The 23,272-nt window shown below is 41.4% G+C and overlaps 1 protein-coding gene and 1 non-coding gene across 2 annotated transcripts in view; both read left to right on the top strand.

The window, feature by feature from the left end:
* Positions 1-23,272, top strand: part of LOC138830257 (uncharacterized) — a 33,369-nt gene that overhangs the window by 533 nt on the left and 9,564 nt on the right. The window contains exons 2-4 of the mRNA XM_070026662.1: positions 15,852-15,973; positions 17,365-17,503; positions 20,240-20,361. Coding sequence (XP_069882763.1) covers positions 15,852-15,973; positions 17,365-17,503; positions 20,240-20,361 — 383 coding nt within the window. The remainder of the gene's footprint in view (positions 1-15,851; positions 15,974-17,364; positions 17,504-20,239; positions 20,362-23,272) is intronic.
* LOC138834916 (U1 spliceosomal RNA) lies at positions 11,148-11,311 on the top strand. Its single transcript, XR_011374298.1, has one exon. It is a non-coding gene; the product is annotated as a U1 spliceosomal RNA (small nuclear RNA).

The following is a 23,272-nucleotide window of genomic DNA, read 5'->3' as shown; positions in this document are numbered from 1 at the left end:
CAAGAGCGGATGTTACCTGAAAATAAAACACCTTAAAGGTTTTAGTGCGTGCAGTTACCCTGCAGGTGAAATCACCTGTAGATTGGTGTAATTATTTTCTCGATGGTAAAAGGAACTGTTTAGAAGTATTTATCTCCCTTACCCCCGAAGGGAAGGTGAAAAGGAAAGAGATTTTGGTTTTTAAACTGTTAATGCAATACTGAATAATGAAAAGCAAAGTTAGAATTGGGTGAGTGTGATAGATCTAGTTATTAAAGAGTGAGGTCGTACAGTTCTGGCAAAGCGAAGCTTCGTGAGAGTACACAAAGTAAACATTCTCTTTTTGGTAACTACCTACTTATCTAGCCTATAGCTCTCTATTTCTGAAGATTGATTCACGTGGTTACTTTTATTCAACTTGTTGCTTGAAATAATATTGTTTACTGACAACTACTAATTTTACGTTTTCAACCTTGTCCTCTACCATTGTGATGTTACAGTCAATCGATAGGTATATGAATTATAGTAATAATTATTAAGCATTCTAATTTATTTACTTTTGTTTTAGCAGTCCTGGGGCTTGAACCAGGCCTGGGACAAAACAAACAAAAATGTTAACTAAGATACTAAATGAATGTGAGCTTCCAAATTTTATAGGACAGTTAATTCTGCAAACTATAAGAAACTCAGTGAGTGCTGGTGGGCTCATATCTGTAATCATAGCTACTCAGGAGGCAGAGATTTGAGGATGGTGATTTGAAGTCACCCCAAGCAGGAAGAGTCTGAGATCCTTATGTACAATTAACGACAAAATGCCAGAAATGGAGATATAGCTCAAGTGGTAGAGTGCTAGCTTTGAGTAGAAGAACTCAGAGACAGCACCCAGGCCCTAAGTTCAAACAAAGAAAGAAAGAAGAGAAAGAAAGGAAAGGAAAGGAAGCAGAGAGAGAGAGAAAAGGAGTGAGGAGAAGAAGGAAGGCAGGCAAGCAGAAAGGAAGGAAAAAGAAACCCAAGTTTTCAAAGTAGGAATTTCCAAAATATATTGAGTCTTCCATCACCTCATTTAAATACTATCTTGGCTCTACACAATTGATAGAGCCCTTGCCTAGCAAGCACAGCCCTGAGTTTAAACTCCAGTACCACCAAAAATAAACCCTTCATTGCTATTTTGTCAATCATATCCCGTTGTAAAACAATACCAACTTCCATCTGGTTTTTCTACATTTCTCAATGGGAGGTCGTTTTTTTCCAAAAACATAGATTGCCTTTGCACTACTGCCTCTAGCTATTGCAGTTACTAAAATATCCTACCCTTCTAGAATATTTCACTCTTATGAAACCATTTTTAGTGTAAATTTTCAATTTTAGAGACATTGAGACTCCCATTTTTCAAAATCAGTATGATCTGAAAGTATGCTCTGAATGTTAACAAGTTTATTACTTGCTAAAGAGTACATTTTTTTTAACTTAAAAAAAATTTTCTTACCAGGCACCAGTGGCTCAGGCCTGTAATCCTAGCTACTCAGGAGGCTGAGATCTGAGGATCATGGTTCAAAGCCAGCCCAGTCAGGAAAGTCCATGTGACTCTTCAATTAACCACCAGAAAACTGGAAGTGGTACTGTGACTCAATGGTAGAGCACTATCCTTGAGCTGAAGAGCTTAGGGACAGTGCCCAGGCCCAGAGTTCAAGACCCATGACTGACCAAAAAAAAAAAAAATTCTCTTTACGTCAGTGGTAGGGTTGTGGACACAGTTCCAGTTAGTGATAGGATCAGGGTTTTGTTTAGAGTTAGGTATAGAGATAGAGTTATGGCTCTGTGTGTGTGTGTGTGTGTGTGTGTGTGTGTGCGTGGGTGCGTGTGGGTGCATGTGTGTGTGTGTGTGTGTGTGTGTGTGTGTGTGTGTGTGTGTGTGTGTGTTTGTGTTGGTCCTAGGGCTTGAAATCAGGGCTTTGGATGCTGTCCCTGAGCTTTTTTGATAAGACCATTGCTCTACCACTTCAGTTACTTCTCCACTTCTGGCTTTTTGGTGGTTAATTGGAGATAAGAGTCTCATGGAGGACTAGGAATGTGGCTTGATGGTACAGTGCTTTCCTAGCATGCATAAAGCCCTGGGTTCAGTTCCTCAGTACCTCATAAACAGAAAAAGCCAGAAATAACACTGTGGCTCAAGTGGTAAAGCACTACCGTTGAGTACTGAGCAGCTCAGGCACAGAGCTCAGGCCCTGAGTTCAAACCCCAGGACCTGCAAAAATAATAAACAGTCTCATGGACTTTACTACTCCGGCTAGCCTTGAACTGCCATCCTCAAATCTCAGCCTCCTGAGTAGGTAGGATCACAGGCATGAACCACCTGTCCCAGCTCATTTCTCTCTTTAATGACTTCTGTTTCTTTGCTGAAATTTTCTGATTTTTTTACTTGTTACAAGAGAATTCATAAGTGCTATTGAAATATTGCTGCTCTAATATTATGCTAGAAGGCTCCTGAAACTATTTAAATCTTCTACCTCAGTAGGCAGTTTCTTTGCTTAAAGTTAACTTGTCAGTCTAGCTCCATTGATGGTGCAGTGTCAGTATGCTTACAGTGCTATTCACATCAGCTTCATTATTTGGAACTAGGGGGACTGCTTGAGAGAAAGACATTTTCCCAAATCATCTTTTGTCACTAGCTGGTTTGCTTTCTGCTACTGGGCAGAAGGCTAGGAGATGCCAGGCACAAGTTTCTCTGTTCCTGGGTTGATCCACAGCGACTCCACCAGTGCCACACACACCCCGTATTGTATGGCTGTGGACTGAGGAATGTGGTTCCCTGGTAGTTTCTCTGTTGTTTTCCTTTTCCTGGTCTTTGGCCACATAAAGCAAGCTTTTCTTAGATAGTTTGCTTTTGTTTTTCCTGTTTAAGCTTGATGGGCTTTTGAATTCCAGGTGTCTCCAGGACTTCTCTAGACGACATTGTATATTTATTTTTTATTTTTTAAATTTTTTGGGGGGGTCCAGTTGTGAGGCCTGAACTCTGGGCCTGAGCTCTTCAGCTCAAGGCTAGTGCTCTACCACTTGAGCCACAGCGCCACTTCTGGCTTATTTTCTTTTTGCTTCTGTGGTGCTGAGGAATCGAACCCAGGGCCTCATCCATGCAAGGCAAGCGCTCTACCACTGAGCCACCTTCCCAGCCCAGACATTGTATATTTAAAAAACAGAGCTTGCGGGATGGGAAGGTGGCTCAGTGGTAGAGCGCTTGCCTTGCATGGATGAGGCCCTGGGTTCGATTCCTCAGCACCACAGAAGCAGAAAAAGCCAGAAGTGGCGCTGGGGCTCAAGTGGTAGAGTGCTAGTCTTAAGATGAAGAACTGAGGGAGCCCCTAGGCCCAGAGTTCAGGCCCCACAACCAGACCCCAAAAAACAAAAAAACAGAGCTTGCCTTAGTGTCCTTCCTCAAGTCCTGAATCCATAGACAGTTCACTCTTTTTTTTCCCCTAATTTTCAAGGATCTTTGTTGATGCCTATTATTTCTAGGACACTTGAATCTAGAGAACAGCCAAAAAAAGTAAGGGAAATTATTCTCTTGTCTAGGACCTGAAGTCCTCTCAGGGCATTTTTAATTTGGATAAGGAATTAAGAGTAATATATGAGTAATAAGTAGTAATCTATAACTCAGTGGTTAGTTATGCATTATAGGTGGATGAAGTAGGATTTGGATTGATGAAGGCTAGAGATCTAACCTTACAGAAAAGCAGGGACATATGGTGGAAAGGAACAGTATGAACTGGAAAGAATGGATGAAAACCTGATATTTGCCTGTCTAGAAAAAAAAATTATTGGGACAAAGATGAAAGATAAAAACAAATGTTGAGCCACGTACCAGGACTCACACCTGTAATCCTACTCAGGAAGCTGAGGTCTGAGGATCATGATTCAAAGTCAACCCAGGCAGAAAAGTCCTCTGGGAAACCCTTATCTCCAAAGAACCACTCAAAAGTTGGAAGAATATGGGTAACTGTGGCTCATGCCTAAAATCCTGCCTACTCAGGAGGCCAAGATCTAAGAATCGCTCTTCAAAGCCAGCCCCGGAAGGAAAGTTTGTGAGACTCTTATCTCCAATTAACCACTAGAAAACCAGAAGTGGCACTGTGGCTCAAGTGGTAGAGCGCTTGCCTTGAACTGAAGAGCTCAGGGATAGCGACCAGGCCCAGAGTTCAAGACCCACGACTGACATAAATAAATTAAATAAATAAATAAATAAAACAAAAAACTGGAAGTGAAGCTGTGGCTCAAAGTGGTAGAACACTAGTCTTGAGCTGAAGAACTGAGGGACAGCACCCAGTCCCTGAGTTCAAGCCCACAACCAAAAAAAAAAAAAAAAAAAAGAAAGAAAGAAGGAATGAACAAGTGTTGGTAAGGATGTAGAGAAAAGGGAACCCTTGTACACCATTGATAGGTATAGTATGGAGGTTCCTCAAAAAAAAATTACCATTGTAATCCAACAATCCCATTTCATATAGCCAGGGAAAGAAAGTTAGTATGTCAAAGAGATGTACACACCCCATTGTTCACTGAAGCATTAGTCACAATATCAAAGATGTACAACCAAAATGCCTATGAGAAGGTGAATGGGATAAGAGATGTAAACAAGTGGGGAGCCAAGTGCCTGTGGCTCAAGCCTGTGATCCTAGCTACTCTGGAGGCTTAGATCTGAGGATCACAGTTCAAAGCCAGCCCCAGCTTTGAGCTGTTGCTCAAGTGGTAGAGTGCTAGTCTTAAGCACAAAAGTTCAGGTACAGTGAGTGTGTAGGCCCTGAATTCAAGCCTCAAAAGTAGCACAAAAAGAAAAAAAAGTAAATTAAAAAAAATATGATTATACTCAACAAAATACCCATTCTATTCTTTGTTTTGGTGCTAGGAATTGAACCCAGCGTTTCCCATATGCTAAGTATACTCTACCACTACCCTAAGCCCCTAGCCCGTATGAATGAAATTCTGTCATTTGCAACAGCATGGATAAATTTCAAGGACATTATGCTAAGTAAAATAAGCTAAGCACAGAAAGACAGATACGATCTCACATGTAGAATTTCAAAAAGCCAAAAATCATACAAGTATAGAGTTCCCATAGTGGGTAGAAAAGGGGAAATGTTGCTCAGTGGATCCCAAGTTTCATAGGAAGAAAAAGTTCTGCAGTACAATGTGGTAAATATAGTTAAAAATAATAAATTTGGTAGAGCGCTAGCCTTGAGCTGAAGAGCTGAGGGACAGCGCCCAGGCCCAGAGTTCAGGCCCCATGACCGGACCCCCCAAAAAAAATAATAATAATAAATTTACACACACACAGAACACAACTATGGGACTAGATGGAGGAAGGGAAGGGAAGAAGGAAAAAGCATGAATAATTTTGAATATATTGTATTTTACTCAACTCCTTAACGATAATAAAATAATAATAAGCCAAAGTGGACATCCATGCCCCCAATACAGGAGGACCATTCTTCAATCCAGGTTATACAAATAGCTACACCCCTTTACTAGACTGCCCAAATAAATCTCAAGGTCAGAAAAAGAAATACATTGTAATTATATGTGAAACATAAGGAATCTCAATGAAAAAATGCTGTATATTTCGGAATTACTGAAGAGTAGATTTTGTTTTTTTTTTTGTTTTTTTTTTTTTTTGGTCCAGTCCTAGGGCCTGAACTCTCCCTCAGCTCTTCAGCTCAAGGCTAGCGCTCTACCACTTGAGCCACAGCGCCACTTCCGGTTTTTTCTTTGGTGCTGAGGAATCAAACCCAGGGCCTCATGCATGCAAGGCAAGCGCTCTACCACTGAGCCACCTTCCCAGCCCTAAAGAGTAGGTTTTAAATGTTCTTACTACCAAAAAAAAATATGTGAGGAAAACCCTATGTCTATTTGAACCTTCTACAATGTATATATGTATCTAAAGATCACAATTAAAATTTTAAAAGAGGGTTGGGAAGGTGACTCAGTGGTAGAGTGCTTTCCTTGTGTGCCTGAGGCCCTGGTTTCAATTCCTCAGTACCACAGAGGTAGAAAAGGCTGGGAGTGGCACTGTGGCTCAAGTGGTAGAGCCACCAAAATAAATAGAAAAAAAAAGTTGGATGGTTATATTATGGAGGGCTTAAAAGCCTAGAACAAGGGGCTGGGAAGGTGGCTCAGTGGTAGAGGGCTTGCCTTGCATGCATGAGGCCCTGGGTTCGATTCCTTAGCACCACATAAGCAAAAAGAAAAAAGCCGGAAGTGGCGCTGTGGCTCAAGTGGTAGAGCGCTAGCCTTGAGCTGAAGAGCTGAGGGACAGTGCCCAGGCCCAGAGTTCAGGCCCCATGACTGAACCCCCCCCCCCAAAAAAAAAAAGCCTAGAACACGATCTTGAGAAATAGGAAAGCATCCTAAAATTGTGAGGAAAGTGAAAATAAAGTGAGTTTAAGCAAGATTGTTGTGTATTTTTTGTTTGGTTTTGGTTTTGGTTTTTGGTGTTTTTGTTGGTTGTGGGGCCTGAATTCTGGGTCTGGGCGCTGTCCCTCAGCTCTTCAGCTCATGGCGAACGCTCTACCACTTGAGCCACAGTGCCACTTCCAGCTTTTTCTACCTATGTGGTGCTAAGGAATGGAACCCAGGGCCTCATGCATGCAAGGCAAGCACTACCACTGAGCCACCTTCCCAGCCCCAAAATTGTTTAAAATAGGTATGTGAGGTATTTTATATTGGGAAGAGGTCTGTTTCAAGGAGCTAGGTGTTAGTAGTGGAATTCCAGCTGTGTGATGATGACTGTGGCTATGAGGTAGTTGTTTAAAAAGGAATAGGTAAAAGAAAAAAGTATTACTTAATGCCTTAGTGATATTTCCTTGCTTATATATTTAATTAAATGTAAGTAAGAATTAATTTTCCCTTTAGAGGAGCTCTTCTCCCCTTTCCACCTACATATATATAACTTGAGAAAAACTGAACTGTCCTTAGGCAATTGCTTAGCACCTTCCTTTAATCTTTCTCCAAGCAATGTTCTGAGATAGTTTATTATGCATGATAAAAGATGTTTACCCTCACTAGTAATTAAGAAAATGCAAATTAAAACAACCAAGTTTGCCTTTATAACATTCAATGCTGTGACAGTTGGATAACACATACATTTGGTGGTCATTCAGTTACTTGCTTCAGTATATAGTCAGACTGATCTTGAATTTGCTATCCTCCTGCCTCAATGTCCCAAGTGCTAAGATTATAGGCATAGAAAAACCATGTCAGCTGAGATGTTCTTATTCATATCTGTCAGAACAAATTGATAAAAATCTTCAGGTAAGAAATCTGTAGCAAAAAGCTTTGCAATGTTTTTTGTTGTTTGTTTTTTTGGGGGCCAGGGCTTGAAGTTGGCATCTGGGTACCGTCCCTGAGGTTTTTAGCTCAAGGCTAGCACTCTACCACTTTGAGCTACCACTCCACTTCATTTCCTGGTGGTTAGTTGGAGATAAAAATTTCCTGGACTTTCCTGCCTGGGCTAGCTTTAAATTGCAGTCCTCAGATCTCAACATCCTGAGTAGCTAGGATTACAGGCATGAGCTACCAGTACTTTTAAAATGTTTTAAGTACTTCCAAGTCTAAAAATTTATAGTAAGGAAATAAATCAGAGATGGAAGATGATGTACTTCAAAAGTTGGGTTTTAATAGATACCACTCTTTTCTGTCAAAGGGCAGGGTGAATAGAGCATTAGAGACTTTACAGTACAATGGAATACTGAGCAACAACCTTTAGAAACATTTCAACAATTTTTTTTTTTTTTAATTTGGAAACTACCTTGTTGGAAACTATCTTGTATGTTGCCCAGTCTGGCCATAAACTCATGAACCCAAGGAGAACTTCCTCCCTAGCCTCCCCAATTACTGAGGCTGCAGGCATATGCCACAGGCCTGCTTCAACAAATTTAATTTTGATTACATAGAATATTTATTTTCTTTTTTTTTTTTTTTTTTTTTTTTGTCGGTCGTGGGGCTTGAACTCTGGGCCTGAGCGCTGTCCCTCAGCTCTTCAGCTCAAGGCGAGCGCTCTACCACTTGAGCTACAGCGCCACTTCCGGTTTTCTGGTGGTTTATTGGAGATAGGAGTCTCACGGTCTCTCCTGCCCGGGCTGGCTTTGAACCGCGATCCTCAGATCTCAGCCTCCTGAGTAGCTAGGATTACAGGCGTGAGCCACCAGCGCCCGGCTCAGAATATTTATTTTCAAATGCTAAACTCCAGTTGTATGTTAGAATACCCTATCAGTTCATACTTTTCCAATCTGTTTTTCTTTTTCTTTCTTTTTTTTTTTTTTGGGGGGGGGGGGGGTCTGGTCATGGGGCCTGAACTCTGGGCCTGGGCGCTGTCCCTCAGCTCTTCAGCTCAAGGCTAGCGCTCTACCACTTGAGCCATAGCGCCACTTCTGGCTTTTTTTTCTTTTTGCTTATGTGGTGCTGAGGAATTGAACCCAGGGCCTCATGCATGCAAGGCAAGCGCTCTACCACTGAGCCACCTTCCCAGCCCCTGATTATTGTTTTAAGGCAAGGTTCTGTTTTTGTTTTTGTCGGTCGTGGGGTTTGAACTCTAGGCCTGGGTCCTCTCCCTGAACTCTTCAGCTCAAGGCAAGTGCTCTACCACTTGAGCCACAGTGCCACTTCTGGTTTTCTGGTGGTTTACTAGAGATAAGAGTCTCACAGTCTTTCCTGCCCGGGCTAGCTTTGAACCTCAATCTTCAGATCTCAGTCTCCTGAGTAGCTAGGATTACAGGCAAGAGCCACCTGCCTTCGGCTAAAGCAAGGTTCTTAACATGCAGTGAAATATTAACTCATTTAATCCCCCAAACAAGCCTTTTGATTAGGGTATTATTTTTAAGTCCATTTTAATAGTGGAGGCAAGTGAGGCTCCAGGAGTTAAGTCACTTAAACAATACCTGAAGAGCTAGGTGCTCACACCTGTAATCCTAGCTACTTAGGAGGCTGAGATCTGAGGATCACGGTTCAAAGACAGCCTGGGCAATAAAGTCCATGAAACTTGTTGTTGGTGGTGGTTGTGGGGCTTGAACTCAGGGCCTGGATGCTGTCCCTGAGCTCTTTTGCTCAAGTCTAGTGCTCTAACACTTTGAGTCACAGTGACACTTCCAATCTTCTGGTGACTAACTGGAGATAAGTGTTTCTTGGACTTTCTTGCGTGGGGTGGCTTCACACCACTATCCCCAGATCTCAGCCTTTTGAGTACCTAGGATTACAGGAATGAACCACCAGTGCCTGGCTTCTGTGAGGCTCTTATCTCCATTAATCACCAGAAAACCAGAAGTAGAGCTGTGTCTCAAAGAGGCAGAGCACTAACCTTGAGCAGAACAACTCAGGGACAGCACCCAAACCCTGAGTTCAACCCCCACCACTTACAAAAGGAGCACAGAATTCTAATTTAGGCAATACAGCTGCAAAGTTAATTCTTTCAATCTTTACTCAATTCCCAGAGATAGCATTGCAAACAACGGGCCAAGGCCAGCTGAATAAGTGAGGATGGATATAACTGAGAGTTGAAAATTACATTCTTATTAAAGTTCAAGTCAGAGAGATGATTTTATTTTATTTAGTTAGTTGTTGGCTGATCATGGGGCTTGAACTCTGGGCCTGGGTACTGTCCCTGAGCTTTTGCTCAAGGCTAGTGCTCTATCGCTTGAGCCACAGCATCACTTTTGACTTTGGAAGGGGTGAGTAGGGGCATAATTTATTGAAGATAAGAGCCTCATGGACTTTACTGGCCAGGTTGGCTTTGAACCACAATCCTCAGGTTTCAGCCTCTTGATCTGAGGAATCCTAGCTATGATTACAGGCATCAGCCACCAGCACCCAGCTTGAGAGATGATTTTTAAAGGAATGATAACCTCATTTCATCAATCTAAATAATAATTGACTATATGGACTCTGGAGCCAGAAATAAGTAAACAGTATTGACCTACACGTTTTGAACACTAAAAGTGAATGCACATAGAATATTAGCAAATGCCTTAAATATAGTACTCAATAAATATTAGCTCCTATTAAGATTCTTAAGAAACTTGTGCAGGGCCAAGTATGGTGATGAGTGACAGGGCAGGCTAGCTGGAAGAGTGACATGGCTAGCTGGAGAACAGCCCAATCCACATAGCGAGAGCCTGACAAAAAGGAAGGGTGGGAATGGGGGTGGAGGAGAGGAAAGCAGCAAGGAGGAAAGGAAAAAGGAAGGAAAGAAGAAAAGACTTTCAAGCTAAAATATTTGATGTTTTTTTCCTTGCCCTCTAACATTCAAATTCTACATTAGTGTGCTTTTTTTTTTCTCCAACAGTAGTTATCTTGGCTACCAACATCCATTTATTTATTCATTAGCTCAACCCTCGAAAATCCTACAACTATGTACAATTAGAAGGAAAATCAAAGCAGCTCACTTGGTGTTGGTTTTTGTTTTCTCTAAATTTTGAATGTGTTTGTAGCCATCATATTGTGTCCCAAAGCCTTTTGGTTCCTTTTGTTATGTTCATTGAGATGTTAGATTTATTTAGATGTTAGATTTCTTATGCTTATTGTCAATGTTAAGTCTCCCTGCAATAAAAAAAAAATGCATAAAACAGAATTGCAAAAGGGTCGTGGCTTTCCGTTCTGCTCCTCCTAGCCTCGTAGCCGGTCTGGCTTGTGTCTTAGGTCTGTAACGGCGCTTATTTTCTTGTTTCCAAGTTAAGCTGTTCAGACATTTTAGAGGGTTTGCCCCAGACCACTGAAAATACAAAGTAGGAACCCACCCGAGGGCTGCCTGGCCGACAGACTGCTCAATTTAACTTTTAAACTTCGAACTGGAAAAAAGAAACATTTCAACTAGAAGTCAAGAGTCAACCTCGTAAATCCTACTGTGAAGGTTCTGCACCTGCGTGAGACAGAAGCAATTACTAGCGTCGCCGCGAGGGCGTGGCGTATGCAGATTGGTGGCGCGCGGAGATTGCTGGTCCCACTTATCTTGGTCCTCCAAGTCCCGCGTGGGCAATATTCAAAACGTACAGGATGATTTTTCCGGTCGGCAACTACGAAGCCAAGTGAGCTCTGAAGGGCATGAGGGTGCGGAGGCCACGCGATGGAGGTGACCGTGAGTGAAGTGAGAGACCGGCGCCAGGTTGTGGGTCGAAAGCAGTCAGCAACTCATACTTACCTGGCAGGGGAGATACCATGATCACGAAGGTGGTTTTCCCAGGGCGAGGCTTATCCATTGCACTCCGGATGTGCTGACCCCTGCGATTTCCCCAAATGTGGGAAACTCGACTGCATAATTTGTGGTAGTGGGGGACTGCGTTCGCGCTCTCCCCTGACAAGTTGGTTTAAACGGTAGACTTGTAGAAGACTTTGTTTTTTTCTCTTTGAGCGTTGAAGAACTTAAGCTGCTCCTGAGCTTGAAGTGAGCATTTTGTCATTCTCAAAACTACGTTACATTATTGCTTATTTTCTTGGTGAGGGTATATTGGAGATGAAAGTTTGCTGCATTCTTTGTTCTTGCGGGGCTTCAATTTTCAAATTTCTGCCTTGATTGGTTAGGATTATAAGCATCATTAGATGCTATTGTTGGGTTGACAAGTTTTTGTTAACGCTTGAAGCTTGGTTTTTCACAATTATACAGGATTTTTTTAGGTCGTGGGGCCTGAACTGAATTCTGGGCTTGGGTGCTGTTTAGCTCTTCAGCTCAAGGCTAGTGCTCTGCCACTTGAGCCACAGCACCACTTCAGTCTTTTTTGTTTATGTGGTGCTGGGGAATCAAATCCAGGGCCTCATGCATGCAAGGCAAGCGCGCTCTACCATTGAGCCACCATAGCAGCCCCACAATTATACATTTTTAATTATTTGTAGTTTTAGGATTTTGATGGGGTGATTCTAAGATAGGCCAGTATTTTCTACTAAGTGTAGTGTTTGTTCATTGATGCGAGAGTATTAGCTGAAGAGTAATTCTGGTGCAAGGTTCAGGATTACACATGTAGTCTTTTTTTCCGGCTTGAAAACTCGTTTCTTGTGTTTATTCTTCCCAGAGAAAGTTCCAAAAGTTTAGCTCCTGTGTTTTTGTCTCCTTCTCTCCCCCCTCCCCCCCCCCCCCCCCCCCCCCCCCGTTTTTAGTGTTTAGCCAGGGCAGCAGGTTTTGTCTTTTGGGCAAGTCTAAGATGGAGACACCTGATTCTTGATAATCACAGATTTCCTTTGGACTGTGATGATAGCCAAAGCTTAAGTCTTGTAATGAACAGCTGTTTCTAGAAAAGTTCCCTGTGAGTGTACGGGGAGAACTGTACAACTTCCTAATAATGTTGCCATTTCACTGTTCTAAGTATTTATGCCTAACTCTACTCTCGTTACTTACAAAAGCAAATCTGGTTTAGTGTAAACGCCTATTGCGTGGTTCTGACCATGTGTATAGGTTGTCTAAGAAGGTTCAGCACACAGCATCTTTCATCTTGACTGGTAATTCCCACGTTTATTGGGAGTTTGGCTCCGCAAAAATTGTAGCCTCTCTCTCCCAGTTCTTTTACTCCCTAGATGTTACATATGATCGTGTAATATATATGGGCCTCTGCCATCACCACCTTTACAACTCATCAATAGCAGTAGCACTCTGAATTAAAGTTCTGCAAACTGATAGTTAAAATATGCTAAAGTGATCTTGGACTGAAGAGCCAGATGACCAGATCATTTTATTTCAGGGTCACATTTAAAGGAGCTGTTGAGCAAGGCTAGAAAGAAGATAGCAAATAGATGACAGAAGGGTATGGCTGTCATATCAAATGAAGAGCCATGCTGAGATTTAAGAAGAGGAGAGGGGAAGAGGGCCAGAGTAAGGATTGTTAGCTGCTTTTGCCCTTTAGAGAGGCTGAACTGTATGGTAGTTCAGAAATCAGGCTTGGACCTGCCTTTAAATCTTTTGAGTTTTTGGCCAGAGTGACCTTAGGAAGTAATTTAACCTAATCTCAAGATTTTTTCATTGTAAAATTAATTGTATAATAATCATCTTCAAGACTTTTTGTTGGTGGTGGTCATAGAGCTTGAATTCAGGGCCTGGGCACTGTCACTTAGCTTTTTTGCTCAAGGCTATATTTCTATCACTTAGAGCCATAGGTCTACTTCTGGTTTTCTGATGGTTAATTGGAGATAAGAAACCCAGAGACTCTTTCCTGGACTGGCTTCAAACCATGATCCTCAGAGCTCATTCTTGAGTAGCTAGGATTACAGGTGTGTGAGCCACCAGCAACTGGCCAAGGAAGCACTGCACAAAGTTTAGTATGCTCATGCATTAAAAATGATACTTTTCAGGCTGAATTGAAAAATAAAAACACTAACAGCGGAGTCATAGGTCAATTCTGGCATAATCTAGGGAAATGGCTATTCTTGAATGTGTTAAAAACTGAACAATTACGTTTCATACCCAAAGATTCCTGCATGGTATTCTGCCACTTAGTAAAAGGTCATAATGTAAGTTCTTTTCCATTCTAAGACTCATAGATTTTATATGTAAACTGTTTCATTATTATGATTGTATTCAGAACTAAACCTAAAGAAGTTGGACCATGAAATATTTTACTTCAGGGTGTTTTTACCTTTTTATACCATCTACAAGAATTGCAGATGTAAGTAATATTAGTAGAATAAAATTTGAATCTTAGACGTTCTTCTATAGTGTCTGTCTCTGGAGGGAATCTAAGTAGAATTTTAAGTATTAGCACCTTGAGAAAATTTAATTAAATTTTAGGGAAAAGGGCCAGGGTGGTAAAACCAAAGATGGTATTTAAGTTATTTTTTTTGGGGGGGGGTCCAGTCGTGGGGCCTGAACTCTGGGCCTGGGCGTTGTCCCTCAGCTCTTCAGCTCAAAGCTAGCACTCTACCACTTGAGCCACAGCGCCACTTCCGGCTTTTTTCTTTTTGCTTATGGGGTGCTGAAGAATTGAACCCAGGGCCTCAGGCATGCAAGGCAAGCCACCTTCCCAGCCCCGCTACTTAAGTTCTATCTGGAGCAATTTTGAAATGTGTTTTGATAGTACAACTTTTGTTTGTGTGTAATTTATATTATCTCCTAGAAATTATTTGAAGCAGTAGCTTAGTATGTTATACTAGATACTGGAGAAAAGAAAAGAGTTAAGAGGTCTTCTTATCAGATTAGAGAGTGAAATAATATATCCTAGCATTAACTACTATTGCTCAAAGAGAAATAGGATGCAGAGTGAAGATCTATCTATGTAGGATACAGAATGATGTAATGGAAACAAAAAACACAGTTTTCAGGATAATACTTAAATGACTTAGTTTCTATATGAAACTTTTCTGCTTGGGCTGGCTTTAAACCACAGATCACACACAACCTTCTGAGTAGCTAGGAATAAGGAAATTATGAGCCTATTTAAAAATATTTAGAGGGGCTGGGAAGGTGGCTCAGTGGTAGAGCGCTTGCCTTGCATGCCTGAGGCCCTGAGTTCAATTCCTCAGCACCACATAAGCAAAAAGAAAAAAAGCCGGAAGTGGTGCTGTGGCTCAAGTGGTAGAGTGCTAGCCTTGAGCTGAAGAGCTGAGGGACAGCGCCCAGGCTCAGAGTTCAGGCCCCATGACCGGACCCCCCCAAAAAAAATTAAAAATATTTAGAGATTGCAAGAGTGGATGACATTTTTTCAAGATTTCCTGTTTTCCTTCTATAGCATTTTTCCCTTCTTCCCCTCCCTCCCTTACACCCTCCTTTCCTTCCTTTCTCCCTTCTTCCCTTCCTTTCCTCCTTCCCTCCTTCCTTCTTTCCAATTCACCCATTCCAAAGATGTGCTCAACCACTGGCCTACAGCCTCAACCCATTCAGCTACTTTTTGTTGGGAAATAGAGGCAGACAGTCTTGCTATGTAGCCTAGACTGACTTCTGCTTGTGATTATCCTCTGCTTCCAAGTACTGAAATTACAGGCATGTTCCATCACAGCATACAGTCTCACAGCTAACAGTAAAAAAGACATAATCCACTTGAGTTTCTTCACTCTATCAAGAATTTAATATAAGAAAGTTATAGCTGGGCACTGGTGGCTCACATCTGTAATTCTAGCTACTAGGAGGCTAAGATTTAAAGACCATGGTTCAAAGTCAGCCTGAACAGGAAAGTACATGAGACTCTTATCTCTAATTGACCAGGAAAAAGCTGGAAGTAGAAGTGTGATTCAAATGGTAGAACACCAGCCTTAAGCATAAAAACCAAGTGAGAGCACAAGGCTTTGAGTTCAAGCCCCGATACCAGCACAAAAGAGAGGGGGTGAGAAATTTTGCATGCTGTAAGAGTGAATGGTTCAAGTATAGAGCTTCCTTTCCCCTCTCTCCTACTAGAACATCCAATGTCAGGCATAATATGATTGTTATCAACTTTAGTATAAAGTGGGTGCCAAGGGCTGGGAAGGTGGCTCAGTGGCAGAGCGCTTGCCTTGCATGCATGAGGCCCTGGGTTCGATTCCTCAGCACCACATAAGCAAAAAGAAAAAAGCTGGAGGTGGCGCTGTGGCCTTGAGCTGAAGAGCTGAGGGACAGCGCCCAGGCCCAGACTTCAGGCCCCACAACTGGATCCAAAAATAAATAAATAAATAAAATGATGTGGGTGCCAAATCTTAGGACATTTTGTTGAACTCAGGGATGAGATCTGATGGTTTATTGCAGATAAGAATCTCATGGACTTTCCTGCCTAGGCTGGCTTTGAACCACGATCCTCAGATCTCAGCCTCCTGAGTAGCTAGGATTACAGGCATGAGCCACCAGTGCCTGGCTCTAAACTGAAGCTATCTACTGGAAAATATACTCATGGTAATCATTTGATCTAGGTATGACTACAAGTATAAGAGCTATTTTCTTCTTTTCCCAGGAGACTTTGATGAATTCATACACGATAATACTGACATTATGTTGAAAAACATAGCAGATGACCTTCGGAATTGCTTGCCTCTAGAAACCATGCTTTCTTCAGAACATCTAGCTCTTCAAAAAGTAAGTACATTAAATAAAATTAGTGTACTTGGGTTGGAGGATAAAAGCATTTATTATACACTAATAATTGATGGGAAAGAATAAGGGACGGAATAACATTATCCTAGAGGAAATGTAGTTTTCCTACTTATGTAACTGTAACCCTTCTGTTTAATAAAGATTTTTAATAAAAAATTGACCCATAATATTGTGACCAAGGGGCTGGGAAGGTGGCTCAGTGGTAGAGCGCTTGCCTTGCATGCATGAGGCCCTGGGTTCGATTCCTCAGCACCACATAAGAAAAAAGAAAAAAAGCCGGAAGTGGCTGGACCAAAAAAAAAAAATATTGGGACCAAATAAAATATTTTATCTTCCTTGATTGATTGATTGATTGATTGATTGATTGATTGATTTTTGGCCAGTTATGGGGCCTGAACTCTGGGCCTAGCTGCTGTCCCTGAGCTCCTCAGCTCCAGGCTAACACTCTACCACTTAAGCTATAGCACCACTTCCGGCTGCTTTTTCTGCTTATGTGGTGCTGAGGAATCAAACCCCGGGCCTCATGCATGCAAGGCAAGCATTCTACCACTGAGCCACCTTCCCAGCCCCCTAGATTTCTTTCTGATCTTTTTGTATATGCATACTTGATTTTAACACATACGGCATTTTTATGCGTGTGTGAGACTATCTGTAAAATTTTTAGGTATCTGTGCAAAATTCTTTTTATTTTTCCTAGGGCTTGAACTCAGGGTCTGGGTGCTTTTCTTGAGCCTCTTTGTGCTCAAGGCTGGTGGTCTACCACTTGAGCCACAGAGCCACTTCTGGCTTTTTTCTGGGTAGTTTATTGGAGATAAGAGTCTTGTGGACTTTTCAGCCTGAACTAATATAAACCGTAATCTTCAGATTTGAGCCTCCTGAGTAGCTGGATTATAGGCACAAAATTCTTTTGTTATGTGTGTGTGCCAGTCCTGGCGCTTGATGCATGACCTGTGTGCTATTCTTGAGCTTTTGTGCTTAAGGTGGTTAGTATTCTACCGCTTGAGCAAAGGCTCCACTTCCAGCAAAATTCTTTATTATAAGTAAGGTAGTTTCTTTGGAGAAATCTCCTTGAGTATCAATTTCTTTGTCTGTAAAATATGCTACTTAGGATGGAAAATATAATCTCTAATATTCCTTTCCGTTAAAATTTTATATATTTCTTTCTATGTTCTGTATCATTCTAGGCCTAATAAAAAGCGATTACTGTCTCAGTAATAAAATGAGTAGAGCAGTTCCTGACTTGCATCAAAACTTGTCTCTCTTGTGTTTTTGCACTCAGAAGTTGGGCATATAAGCCACTAATGTTTTTCCTTAGCAATAAAAAGAGACCTCTTTGTACTTTGTTTCTTTTGATGTTTTGCTCTCTCCTCCAGATACAGCAGCAGCCAGAACCCACAGTTCACGTTGATGCATTCCTTTATGATGAAGACTTTATTGATTCATTATGTGAGGAAGGAAAAATGAGCAGAAACTACTGCATGGCTTGTGGCTCCCATCAGACAGCCCCTCTAGGTAGGCAACTCAAGTGTGCCCTTGATTTCATTGAAGTCATTGGATATTTTTGGAAGAAAATAAGTCAACTTTATCTATGATTTCTAGGCCACTGAATGTCCCCCAGAACATCTAGACACTGTTCAATCAGAGGTGACTCTTTTAAGTCTAGGAATTAATGTGAAATGATGAAATACAGGGGAAACTGCCTTCGACTCTCCCTACTCAACAAAGATGGATGTATAAACCACATGCTGACTTGTTTACTAGGAGAAATGTAACTTCTAGGGGGGCTGAAATGATCTCCTTAAAAAATACCTGTGGGAGAGGTCAGATAGGATCCAATAGTGTTGAGTGATAGTAGTTAGAAACTCAGTGCAGAGAAAAGCTTTGGGCCATGTTTTGACCTAATAAAACATCTCTGATGCATAACGACAACAGCAATGACAGTAACTTTCTTGCGTCTCTGCCCTTCAGCTACAGCAACAGGAAACTAGACTGACTCCATGTTCTGTTTATGTGCCCTTTATTCAAACTGGATGGAATTATCCAGGCTGTTGCTTTAGACATACATTTCCCTGCTCCCTTACCTTGAAAGTTGTTACTTAGGCAAGAGGTTGACAACTTTCCAGGTAGGTAATCTTGTGCTTCTAATACTGATCTTGGATTAATATTCTTCTCAAAGGTTAACTACTTCCAATGTTGAAATATGATTAACTTCTGGATAATGTCCATTTGAAGTCATTGAAATTCACAATAAATAAATAAATAAATAAAAAGGACTTGGACAAGAACAATAGAGAAAAAAACTAAAAAGTGAATTAGAATGCCAAATTAAGTAGATCTGCTTTGTAGAATTTTTTTAAATTAATTTATTTTTTTGTCGGTCATGGGGCTTGAACTCTGGGCCTGAGCGCTGTTCCTCACTCTTCAGCTCAAGGCTAGTGCTCTACCACTTGAGCTATAGCGCCACTTCCGGTTTTCTGGTGGTTTATTGGAAATAAGAGTTTCACGGACTTTCCTGCCTGGGCTGGCTTTGAACTGCAATCCTCAGATCTCAGCCTCCTGAGTAGCTAGGATTACAGGTGTGAGCCACCGGCGCCCGGCTGCTTTATAGAATTGTATAGCCAGGCACCAGTGGCTCAGGCCTATAACCCTAGCTAGTCAAGAAGTTGGGATCTGAGGAAAGTGGAAAGGAGGGAACAGAAAAGGAGGAGAGGAGAGGGAGACAAAAAAAAAAGAGGGAGGGAGGATGGGAGGGAAAGAAGTTTACAGATGAACTTAGACAAAAATCTGAATATTATATTACCTCTACCCATAAAATTTAGATTATAAATATGACTGGATTTCCAAAGCAACTCAGATAACTACAATGAATCTGAAATAGCTATTACCATGAGGGACTCTGACAAATACTCATAGGACAAGGAGTTTAGCTACACGAATGACAATTCTGTATCCTGAAGAAGGACTGCTATGACAAACCTCACCATCCTAAGCAGATAATGACACCCTAAGCCCAATAGATACTTTTGAAACCTAGGCATACTTATATTCTGTTCCAAGAGATTGGCTTACCAAAACCCATTTTCTTTGCCGCCTTCTGATAGCTATAACCAAGGTCTCTCCCCGTCCTGACTTTTATGGATATATAGGACACAACATAGTGAGTTTTGGGGTTAACTCCTATTAAAAGAAAACCAGACTCAGGCTATCACAGAAACTAGGATATGGAGGGCAAATAAAGAAGCAAGGAATGGAAATAAAGGCCATTTAGGGAGATATCTTAGTCTCCTTCCATATCTCTTCTCTTGCACTTCAGAATGCACATTCAGAGGTAGTCATTTGTTTTCTGCTTCACAATGTATGCAGCAATATGTGGTAGTTTTGAAGTTAGCTCTGGCCTAAGATGAGAAAGCCAGATAATGTAGGAATTACAAAACTGTCTTAGGCAGAAACAGATCACAAGGAAAAAAGGAAAGGAAAACCCAGGACATCCCCAGCAGCAGTAAGAAGGAAATAAGGGCACGCGGCAAGGGACAGACACCTGAGTGTCTGTGAGGATAATCTAGTAGTCTCTTAAATATCAAACTTTTTTTTGTTCTTCACTAATACAGCACAGAGTGGATGGATACAAATTTATCCCATTAGTATTTTATGAAACCAGGCACAGTGGCTCACACCTATAATCCTAGCTACTCACAAGCTGAGACCTGAGGATTGTGGTTTGAAGCCAGCCAGGGAGAAAAGTCTGTGAGACTCTTATCTCCTATAAACAACTCAGAAAAAGCTAGAAGTGGTGCTGTGATGCAAGTTGGTAGAGCACTAGCCTTGTGCACAAAGAGGCTCGGGGACAGCACACAGGCTCTGAGTTCCAGCCCTATTAAAATTAAAAAACAAAATTAAAAAATTCTGAATAAACTGGAGGGCCTTCATTGTATACTTTATAAATGCAGGCAAGAGGGGCTGGGAAGGTGGCTCAGTGGTAGAGCACTTGCCTTGCATGCTCAAGGTCCTGGGTTCGATTCCTCAGCACCACATAAGAAAAAAGCCGGAAGTGGCGCTGTGGCTCAAGTGGTAGAGTGCTAGCCTTAAGCTGAAGAGCTGAGGGGCAGCGCCCAGGCCCAGAGTTCAGGCCGCACGACTGGACCCAAAAATAAATAAATAAATAAATAAATGCAGGCAAGAGAATTAGAAGTACAGACTGTAATTGTTAATAGCTACAATTTGATGTTCCCTCTTGTTCTGATTCTCCAGGATTTCTTTCTCATTCCTTCTCCATCGTGGAGTTGAAGTTCATTTATCATCATGTACTCCCTGACCTGTCGGGAAAGGTCTTGGTTGACGTTGGCTCCAGACTTGGCACAGTCCTTTATGGGGTAAAGTCCAGCTTGTGGACATATGCAGCATTTGGAAAATACTTTCTTCTCCTGCTAGCAACAGCTTTCTTTGCCTGCCACCATCCAAGGTGACAGCTTGGCTTTATTTATTAAAAAGTAACAGCATAAGGATAAAGTAGTCTGTAACATAGACAAGCTCCTAATTCTATTTGCTGCTTATGGTTGAGTTGGGAATTTCAAAGACCAACGGTTTGGTTCCCTTTACCAGCTTGCCTCCTCAATGCAGATGACAAATGTAAACAAAATAAGCATGTGACTTTTGTAACACTGTGCTGTTTGCCAGTCTCCAAGGTCTTCTTACCTTTATTTTCTTTATACTGTGCTGGAATGAAATAGTATGCTAGGCTTTGCTAAGAAACCTTAGAAAACTGACAAAACAGTCATTGTGCAGCTTTATGGCAAGTCACTTAACACCTCTAGTTCCTCATCTGTAATGAGCAAACTAAACGACAAATCTTGTTCCAATTTTCTGTGAATGTTTGAATGTAGATATCTGGTTCTGAACTACCACTTCAGTGTAGTTTTTCTTTTAAATTCAAATCCTGTGAATTTCTAAGTTCTGAAACAGTTTTATCAAAAAAAACACTGAAACATGGTTTCTGGTTGTTATTAGTAGACATGTTAATACATGTGGCCAACAGCAGTAGAGACTCATGATGCCAGAAACCTACACTCAATTCCCAGCAGCATTGCCTGCTTTCACCAGAAACAATTAACTCTTCAGTGCTTAATTAATTTTTAATGTTAAAACTTTTATTTTTTAACCAGGTCTTTTGAACTCAGGGTCTGGGTGCTATGCCTGAACTTTCATGCTCAAAGCTAGCTCTCTATGGCTTAAGCCTTCACCTACATCTTTTTGGAGGTTAATTGGAAGTAAGAGTCTTAGGATCTTCCTGCCTGGGCTGGCTTTTACCAGGATCCTCAGATCTCAGCCTCCTGAGTAGCTAGGAGATATATATATATATATAGTATAGGTGTGAGCCACCTGGCGCCTGGCAGAACTTGTGTTCTACATAGAAAATTTGTGTATAAATTTTCATTGCTTGGTTTTTAGTTTATAGTTATTTGTGCTTTTTTGGGGGGGAAGGGGTATTAGTTTGGTATTCATATCGTTCTCTCTGTCTCTTTGTGTCTTTGTGTCTCTGTCTCTCTCTCCCTCTCTCTGTCTCTTTGGATATGAGAGTCTTGCTTTATCAACCAAGCTGGCCTTGAACTCCTGGGCACAAGCCATTCTCTGGCCTCAACCTCCTGAGGCTAACTAACTCATTTGTCCAATGTTTTTTGTTTAGAAAACAATAGAAATTAGGATTATTGTTTCCTGTATTTTACAGGTGCTAATCAATATTCAGATTTGTTGAGAAAGTAAAATGCTGACATACCTATAATCTCAGCACTCATGAAGCTCAGGAAAGAAGTGCTCAGGTTCCAGGCTAGCCTAGCTGGACTACAAAAGAAGTGTTCTATTAGTATAATGCTAGATAAAATTTCTGGCTATGTGGTTATAGTTCTGGTGTTGATAAATTTAAATAGATTGATGTTTCTCTTCATATAGGTCACTGATTCAATCAGTTACATATATTCTTTTCTTTTTTTTTTTTGGTTGGTGGTGGTCGTGGGGCCTGAACTCTGGGCCTGGGTGCTTTCCCTGATCTCTTCAGCTCAAGGCTAGTTCTCTACCACTTGAGCCACAGTGCCACTTCGGGCTTTTTCTTCTTATATGGTGCTGAGGAATTGAACCCAGGGCCTCATGCATGCAAGGCAAGCACTCTTCTACCCAGACACCTCCCCAGCCCTATTCTGAAAATTCTTAATAGAGCTATAGATTGGGATTTAATGTTGTTTATATTCAAATGAATCTTAGAAAATTACTATGCACTTCCAAATTATTTAAATTATTTTCTTGCTATTGGAACTAAAATAAATAACTCTTTTGTTTGTGTGGGGAGGGAGTGTGTGTGTGTGTGTGTGTGTGTGTGTGTGTGTGTGTGTGTGTGTGTGTGTGTGTGTGTGTGTGTGTGTGTGTGTGTGTGTGTGTGTGTGTGTGTGTGTGTGTGTGTGTGTGTGTGTGTTTTCCTGGGGCTTGAACCCAGGGCCTGGGTGTTGTCCATGAGATTTTTTACTCTAGGCCTGGTGTTCTACCACTTGATCCACAGCTCTGCTTACAGCTTTTTTGGTAGTTAATTAGAGATAAAAGTCTCAAGGACTTCTTCCTTTTCCAGGGTGTCTTCAAACTTTGATCCTTAGATCTCAGCCTCCTGAGTAACTAAGATTATAGGTGTGAGCCACTGGCATCCAGCCAGATCATCAATTCTTGACCATCCTTCTTAGTAATTGGTTAGTTAACTTGGCTAGGCACCAGGCAGCCTTCCATCAGTCATTGTCCTGACTCAGGTCACCTTCCCCAGTGACTCTGCATGAATTATCAATCTATTTCTGCCTCTTGTTTGTTTTTTGGTTTGGTTTGGTTTGGTGTTTTGTTGTTGTTGTTGTTGTTATTGTTGTTGTTGTAGTTTCTACTGGTCCTGTGGCTTGATGTCAGGGCCAGGTGCCATCCTTGAGCCTCTGTGTTGAAGGCTAGCACTCTACTACTTGAGCTACAGCGCCACTTCTGGCTTTTTTGATTTCAGATTTCAGCCGCCTGAATAGCTAGGATTTACAGACGTGAGCCCCTGGAGCCTGGCTTCGTTTCTTCCTTTCTTTTGATGTAACTTCTCTAGAAATTGGGTAGTAGAGAAACTGTATGTAATCTTTTTCTTATTTCCAGCTTTGTTAAATACCCCAGTTTTTTCTCAGGAAAATTAAGAAATCAATATAAAATTATAAATCCATGATGGGAACTAATAAACTACAACCAAGGCCTTGATTGTAGTATAGCAGAGTTCTAGATGTC

Source organism: Dipodomys merriami, unplaced genomic scaffold (assembly GCF_024711535.1).
Source record: "Dipodomys merriami isolate MVZ:Mamm:240054 unplaced genomic scaffold, mDipMer1.0.p SCAF_1, whole genome shotgun sequence".
NCBI lineage: Eukaryota > Metazoa > Chordata > Mammalia > Rodentia > Heteromyidae > Dipodomys > Dipodomys merriami.
This window is presented reverse-complemented; position numbering and strand designations above follow the sequence as displayed.